Source organism: Leucoraja erinacea, chromosome 34 (genome assembly GCF_028641065.1).
Source record: "Leucoraja erinacea ecotype New England chromosome 34, Leri_hhj_1, whole genome shotgun sequence".
Classification (NCBI taxonomy): Eukaryota; Metazoa; Chordata; class Chondrichthyes; order Rajiformes; family Rajidae; genus Leucoraja; species Leucoraja erinaceus.
In genome coordinates this window covers 11,427,508-11,436,052 of record NC_073410.1, presented here as the reverse complement: position 1 = coordinate 11,436,052, position 8,545 = coordinate 11,427,508, and the positions used below count along the sequence as shown (strand labels likewise).

The 8,545-nt window shown below is 43.6% G+C and overlaps 1 protein-coding gene across 3 annotated transcripts in view; it reads right to left on the bottom strand.

Moving 5' to 3' along the window:
• Positions 1-1,058: 1,058 nt before the first annotated feature.
• Positions 1,059-8,545, bottom strand: part of LOC129712991 (rho GTPase-activating protein 22-like) — a 151,073-nt gene continuing 143,586 nt past the window's right edge. For all 3 annotated transcript variants that reach the window (XM_055661826.1, XM_055661827.1, XM_055661828.1), the window contains one exon: positions 1,059-4,893. In XM_055661826.1, coding sequence (XP_055517801.1) covers positions 4,668-4,893 — 226 coding nt within the window. In that variant the 3' untranslated portion in view covers positions 1,059-4,667. The remainder of the gene's footprint in view (positions 4,894-8,545) is intronic.

The window sequence follows — 8,545 nt, the reverse complement described above, 5'->3', positions numbered from 1 at the left end:
CCGAGCTCTGTATTCCCTCCTGAACCCTTGTGGTCTATGGGAGGAAATGCCCCATCAAGGTATATGGGGAGAACGGTGCACTGATTTTGGATGATCAGCCATGATCATATTGAATGGCGGTGTTGGCTCAAGGGGCCAAATGGCCGACTCCTGCACCTATTTTCTTTGAGACTGTGTAATGGTCTCTGGTTGAGGCGTTGAGTGTGAGAAGGTCTGAGCTGTGTTGTGTTGGCCTCCACATTGAAAAGGGGCTAGGTGGCGATTCGGGTTGAGACCCTTTTTCTGCGGGCTTTGATAATAATGTAGCCATACGCAAACAAAATCAGTGAGGGGAAGCTTGCGGAAAATCACCTGCACTAAACCCTTCACGGAAAAAGTTAGACAAGGCCCGCTGAACCGATTCAATTTTCAAGAGTAATTACCAATTACATTGTAATTCCAATTCCTTCTCCCTTCCCTTAACCAAAGGTTCTGATCTCTTCATTGAGAAATTAGTTGGAACGTTTAACTGCTGTGTCAGAAACCCAATCTCACTTTGCAGAGCTAAACTTTAAAACACTTTCTCTCAATTCATTCTTGGGCGACGGTTCGAATGAATGGTTCCCTTGAATGATCTTGATGAGATTTGGATTGACCAGCATTGTGCTAAATACAACTTTAGAATTCACACCTCGTGTCTGGAGTAACATCCACGTTTAACATTGCCATTTGCACGCAGCTAATATCTCGTGATTGAATATGAGAACGAACAAGCACGTTAAACCACCCTGTTTGCGCGAATATTGAACCTGTATTGATTAGTCACACATTAGGGGATTTCTTGGGATAAACATTTGGAGCAGAGCGGGGTGTTGTCCCACAGCTGATTGTGCGAGGAATGTTTAAAAAAGCATGTTCCCATCAGTGGGAAGTGGAGGGAGATGTATCTAGGTGGGTGACTCAGCGGGTGCAGCAGCATCTATGGAGCGAAGGAAATAGGCAGCGTTTCGGGCCGAAACCCTTTGGGTTTCGGCCCGAAACGTTGCCTATTTCCTTCGCTCCATAGATGCTGCTGCACCCGCTGAGTTTCTCCAGCATTTTTGTCTACCTTCGATTTTCCAGCATCTGCAGTTCCTTCTTAAACACTGTATCCAGATGTGTGTTCTGCAGCCACTGAGGTGCTGGCCATTGAAAACTGCTGCCAATGTTTCCTGAATAGATGTAAACATTTGTTGGACCTGATTTGAAACAAAATCAAAAGTGGCTTTTATGTCGTCCCCCCACATCCCCACCCCCACCTCAAGAATGCATTACCATGTGTTCACGATATAAAGGGCTTAAATCCTGTCGGGGGCCCTATGAGTACTTTTCAAACAGGGATAGGTAATACAATCCATAACACCTTTTTAAAATCGAGTGGCGAGTCAAATATTGAAAATGTTTCAAACAGCGGAGGAAATATTACAAAAACAGCTGGAGTCACTCAGTGGGACAGACAGTATCTCTGGAGAAAAGGAATAGGTGATGTTTTGGGTCGAGACCCTTCTTTTCCCCTGACTCCCAGTCTGAAGAAGGGTTTCGACCCCGAATGGCACCTGTTCCTTTTCTCCAGAGATGCTGCCTGACCCGCTGAGTCACTGCAGCTTTTTGTGTCTTTCTTCGGTTTAAACCAGCATCTGCAGTTCGTTCCTGCAGCAGAAATATTATAGCTCTGATCAACTCCTCCTTAAAACATGATTGTACTTGAAGGATAATGTATTGCAACTGGATTAGGACAGCCAATATGTTACTGCAAGGAGTGTCAAAATAGCTTCAAAGATAGACTCAAAATGTTGGAGTAACTCTGCGGGTCAGACAGCATCTCTGGAGAAAAGGAAAAGGTTAAGACCCCTCTTCAGACCATTGTATAAAATATCTTCTATGGAAATCAAATATAAAACAGTGGAAATACTCTGCGGACTGGTAGCAACCATGGCGATCGATAGTAGCTTGATTGGCTTTAGCCTTAACAAGGTTTTGGCTTTGTGTGTGAATGCACACAATTCCATAACAGACACAGAGGACAGTTCTGGAAACCCTAGCTAATCCCATTCTCCTGTAGTGAGCCGAGATAATCCACACCCGTCTCTTGGACTATTAGCTGACTGCACCAGGCAGTAAGACCACAGCCACATTAAGGATTCAGACAAGATACTGACAATTCCCCGTGCTCCAGTCTATAATTCATTGTATAAATTCACACACTTCCTCATCCCTGCATGTCTGAACTCTTTGAATATCCTGAAACTTCTGTGCTTTGATTCTGCCAATTTGCTCGGTTATGTAAGGCGGGTGTGGGAACATGAAATAGCAAACTAATATGATGATAAAACATTACTAAGAATCTATCCGTATAATAACACACCAGGCTAAATGATTAGCCTTTAAGGGTCAGTATTTCAATGACCAACTTATGGGGAGTAGTACTTCAATATCTTTCTACATTTCAATTCCTCAATTGTATTTTTTCCTCTAGTGCAGTGAATCAGCTCATTGCCGACTGTATCGCCCAGATGTCTGATACAGACGTATTTCTGACGCTTATATAGGGTGAACAAGAAGGGGGGGGGTTACTAAAGTAAAAAACATAATCAGAAATACAACAATGTGGAATTAATTCTCAAACATGGATATGGAAATGCTTTGAATTTTAGCACTATTATGCAGAGGTTATCAGATTATCAGAGGCTCTTTCTTTCAATGTTTGTACTCTTTTTGCATTGTCTGCCAATCGTTTCCCTTTGGTCTGAGTTTCTTCCTCCAGGTTTACAACCCGAGCTAAAGATGGGGCTGTTCACGGTGGTGTTAGGACAATGCTGAGTTAGGAAGGTGAAGGTTGCAATCTTGCCTGAGCTGAACCTGCTGTAGGGTTGAGGCAATGCCTGCAGGTGGCAGTCTTGCTCAGTGTTTAAACACAAGACTCATTCAGCACCATCTGAGCAGCCAGAATTATTATTTTTAAGTGATGCTAGTGACAAAGAGATAACACCCTGTGCAAGTTGGCAGTCGGGCGATAGTCGCTCGGACCTTTAGTTGACGTGTACTTCGAAGATTTGCTGGCTCTGAAATCGAAAACTAAAATTGACAATGGAATTCTTGTTTGCTCCCCTGACAGAGACCAGCAGAGGGAAAGTTTAAACTGTACAATAAAATTCTGACTGTTCCAGATGTTTTTAACACAGGAGTGTTTCTGATGTTTGATATAATAGACAGAAAAGGGATTACTAACATTTAAATAATGAATAAGGCAGTAACTTGAGGGGATTATAGAGGCAATGCTGAATGGAGAGTAATCTTGCCATCTCACCTGAACTGGGATTAACAAGGGATTTTTTCACGGATTATTGGATGCTACTATTAATACCCTTACAGGATTTTACGTCATTTGGTTTTAACTTGTCACACAGTCGTGCAGTGAACCCTGGTGGGTTTAAATGGTGCACGGGGAAACAGATCTCAGCGACATTGCAACATGACAGGACAATGTCGGCACGGTGGCACAGCGGATAGAGCAGCTGCCTCACAGCTCCAGAGTCCCGGGTTCAATCCTCACCACAGGTGTCGACTTTGCACTCTGGGTGCATCTGCTGGTAGTTGTATATTGCCCATAGTTTGGTATGCTTGGTAGGATCTGGTCAAATTAAAGGGAATGTGGAGAGAATTTAAAATTGAATAGGATTAATACAGAATTAGTGCAGGTGGGTCATTGATGGTGAGTAGGGTCCTGGTGGGCTGAAGGACTGGTTTCCATGCTGTATCTCCTTAATCTGAACCCCAGGTCTAGCAGCATACCTACCCACTCTCCTATTCCCAATCTGCATTTGATTGTTTGAAAGATCCAGTGTCGAGGCCACGCCGACCATTGATCACCCAGTCACGTTAGTTCTTTCTTATCCCACTTTCGCATCCACTCCCTGCACACCATTGAAGAGGCCAATGAACCTACAATCTCACACGTCTATGGGATGTGGGAGGAAACCCACGCTGTCACAAGGAGAATGCGCAACTCCACACAGATGGCACCCGAGGTCAGGATTGAACCAGGGGTCACTGGCGCTGAGAGGCAGCAACTCAACCTGCTGCGCCACAACGCTGCCCCAGACCTTCACTCAAAACACCTACGGTGCACTCCGACCCATAGAGAGAGCCGGCTGTTAAACCGTTGGGTTTTCGGAACAATCAGACAGCGGACTACCAGAGTTCTACCGTAAACTGAAAACGTGACAAATTTGACTCGGGAGATGTTAAGTTCTGCCTTCAACTTCCTCACCAAGCCCACCGGCAAAATCATAAAGGCTAGACTAGACTTGCAGAGAGGCAAAGGGACACAGTGCATTGTAAACATGGTCGCTTCTTGAGCAGAAGCAGTGTGTGGAACTCTTTGGAATGGGCATAAACGGGAGACAAAGTAATTCCCAAATCCCTACTCGTGGAAACACAAACATGTAAACAGCCCGCCAGAGCCGGAACAGGCTTCCCAACAGCAACAAATAAAAGCATGAATGGAACTAAACAGAATTGACTATTAATACTCATACCACATTAAAATCATAACATTAAAAATAAATGCATATGCTTCGTATAAAACGCCAATGAAGTTTGTAAACGGGTGTCTTCAGGTTCCGTCCGGCATGTTGCAGGTTTAAGAACTATTTGGGGTTGGTGTCCCTGGGTTCCAGTGTAAAGTCTCCTAACGTGGCAAAGAAATTCTCCATTTCCTTCTGCAGGAGTTGGTTCCGCTTCTCGGCATCTTCACGCGCTCGGTCTGCGTTGCGCATCTTTATTTCCAGCATGGTGTATTTCTTTTTGCCCTGGTCCAACTCCTCTTCCAGTCTGTTGACTTGCACTCGAAGCTCTGTACTCGACTCCTCCAGCCTGAAAAAATGGATACAATTAGCATGGCTTCCCCTCTCTCCTGCACTAACGTGACGGATCTCATGCACGTGCAGGGAATAGAGATCATGTACAGGCGGATGTGGGGCACGGTGGCACAGCGGTAGAGTTGCTGCCTCACAGAGCCAGAGAACCCGGTTCAATCCTCACTGTGGGTGGTGTTTGTACATTCACCCCGTGACCGGCGTGAGTTTTCTCCGGGTGCTCAGGTTTCCTCCCACACTCCAAAGACGTACAAGTTTGAAGGCTAATTGGTTTTGGTGGAGGTTGTAAATTGTCCCTAGCTTGTAGGATGGTGCTAGTGTACGGGGATCACTGGTTAGCACAGACATTGTGGGCCAAAGGGCCTGTTCCTTTGCTGTACTTTTCTGTGTTCAACACATTATGCCCCAACCCATGTCATGTTGGATCAAAGAGTAAAAACTCTGCAGATGGTCCTCACATGAACTACAGCCAATATTTGATCTATTTGCCAATCCCTGATCAGAATTTCTTTCATGTTCTCTCCTGAACATAGTACAGGCCCTTCAGCCCTAATATTTGTGCTGCACATGATGCTGATAAACTAATTTCATCTTCCTGCACATAATCCATATCCCACCACTTTGTGCATATCCTTCCTGGAAGCATCTTAAATTCCACTATCTCATCTGCTTCTTCCATCACCCCCTCAAGCATGTTCCAGGCACCCACCACTCCCTTGTGTCAAAAACTAATTTGCCCCACACATCACCTCTAAATGAGGTTTTGCATAATTCATTTATTTTTTAAATCTACTACTTTTCTCTAAGTTACTTTGCTCCTCTTCCCAATCCGCACCACTACTTTGATCACTCAGTTGGGAAGTGAAGTACAGGCAACATTGATCTAATTTAATCTTGAAAATATAGTTGCTGGAAATCTGACCAAAAAAAACAAGCAAATTTGCTGGAAATTATTTCTGAGTAAGGAAGACAGACAAACCACAAGAATTAAAAGGACATCGAGACTAAATAAAAAAAATGCTCGTTCAAAACTAAACTTTGGAATGTCAGACTGATGTTTAAATGAAATGCAAAAAGGAACCAAGGTTATGTCGAAATGTGGAAAATCTTAATGGCTATTGTCTTAGTGCCACTAGATGGGACAAGTACATTGGTGTTGATCTGATGGAGGATAATGGAAGTCAGCTCTCATGGATGTCAATTTATCTTAGGCTTGGTGTCGAAGTGATTCTCCTGCCCCAAGTCCAGGAGACCAAAGGGCAAGAGAATCACCACAAAAGATCTAAAGATCTGCAAACACTGGAAGAATGGGAGAGAAACAGCAACAGACCCATAATACACCAACTAACGTTGCAGGCAGTTCCTTTCATGTGTTTTGGACACAAAAGCCAAGTCCCTTAATCGTATGATAAGGGATTTTGCTTTAAGTCCCTGATAAAGGATCTAAATCAGTTTAGTTTAGTTGCAAGATACGGTGTGGAAACAGGCCCACTGAGACTACACTGATCAGAGATCCCTGCACATTAACACTATCCTACACACACTAGGGACAATTTACATTTATACCAAGCCAATTAACCTACAAACCTGTATGGGAGGAAAACAAAGGTCTTGGAGAAAACCCACGTGGGTTACAGGGAGACTCTGTACAGACAGCACCCGTAGTCGGGATCAAACCCAGCATGGTGAAGCAGCAACTCTATCGCTGTGCCATCCCAGGCAAGTGCCGTTCGTGAGGTGGTATAGTTAATTATCTGCGGTCTTATGTGAAATATGTATTTCACAGGCTAGGCTGATGATGATATACACAGCGAGGTGATTCATATTTAGACGTGGATCATCTTGGCTTTGTTTGGTCAGTTTAACCCATTACATTATTAATATTCAGGCACTATATTCTATTCAAGCCCAATCATTCAGAGATGGCCTTAACCTTTAATCCAAATGTGGGTTATTGGATAGGAAATAGATGTGAGCTTTTGTATAAGACTTGTATAAGAACTTGTATAAGAATGCTGGTTTACACTGACGAGGGACACAAAATGCTGGAGTAACTCAGCATTGCTGGAGAGAAGGAATGGGTGACGTTTTGGGTCAAGACCATTCTTTAAACTGTCCATGAGTGAGCTCTTGGCTGATGTCCACTTCCCTAACATCGAGATTGGAGGCCACATATTAACTTAAAGTGGGTCAGTTGCGTTATTGTTTAATTGCAAGAATGAAGTGCCAATTGTTTGGGCGTTCATTTCACCAATGTTTAAGAACAGTCTTCAGAGTGATCTTCTTGTTTACTAATCCACAGTTTAAGTATTAGTGTATTAATTGTCTAATCTTTCTAATGACAAATAGGAATACATCTTGCCCACAACACAACGTTGCTTTGGTATTACTGCAATTAGTTCTATAGATAGGACATCAACGAGCAAAGTGACCTTGGTCTGAACTTCCTTGTCGAAGTATGGTATATTGTAAAAGTACATTTTACTATACGTGGATAATAAGTGAGCTGGGTACAAGGGAAAAGGTTTTAGTGCAAGGAGGAACTGTAGATGCTGGTTTAAACCAGGCACAAAAAGCTGGAGTAACTCAATGGGTCAGGCAGCATCTCTGGAGTAAAGGAATAGGTGACGTTTCAGTTCTGAATAAAGGTCTCGACCCGAAACGTCACCCATTCCTTCTATCCAGAGATGCTGCCTGTCCCACTGAGTTACTCCAGCATTTTGTGTCTATCATCGTCTCGGGTCGAGATCCTTCTTCAGACTGAGTGAAACAAGATATATAGACGGTGAGATAGAGAGATGTAGAAAAAAAATGACAGATATGTAAGAAAGTAACAATGATCAGGGGAGTGAATTGAGCTTAGGGATACTATTGTTCAGAATTACATTCAATGTTTTTACAACTTGGATTTTCCACACGTACGAGGCTTAACATTAATTCAAACATGATGTCAGTGCTTCAGCATGTTAGTGATGGAGATTTGGGGCAGTGGGTCAAAGAAGGAGTATAAGCTGACTGCTCTGCTGTTGATGTTTTATAGGCCATGTTGTAGCAAATATATTGTCAAGCTTGAAAGGTTCAGAAAAGATTTATGAGGATGTTGCCAGGACTAGGGTGTGAGCTATAGGGAGAGGTTAAGTAGGCTGGGTCTCTATTCCATGGAGCGTAGGAGGATGAGGGGAGATCTTATAGAGGTATAAATACAAAATCTTGTGAGGAATAGATTGGGTAGATGCACAGAGTCTTTTACTCAGAGTAGGGGAATCGAGGACCAGAGGACATAGGTTCAAGGTGAAGGGGAAAATATTTAATTGGAATCCGAGGGGTAACTTTTTCACCCAGAAGGTGGTGGGTGTATGGAACAAGCTGCCAGAGGATAGTTGAGGATGGGACTATCCCAGCGTTTACGAAACAGTTGGACAGGTTTGGAGGGTTGTGGCACTAGGTGTAGCTGGGATATTGTTGGGCGAGTTGGGCCAAAGGGCTTGCTTCCACACTGTATCACTCTATGACTCTCTGACCAAGTCCTCATTATTTACCAGGGAGGGAGGATCAGAATCGACACAGATACCAAGAAGCATTGAATATTATTAGAGACACAAGGAACTGCAGATGCTGGTATTGTCACAAAGTGCAGGAGTAACGCCGCA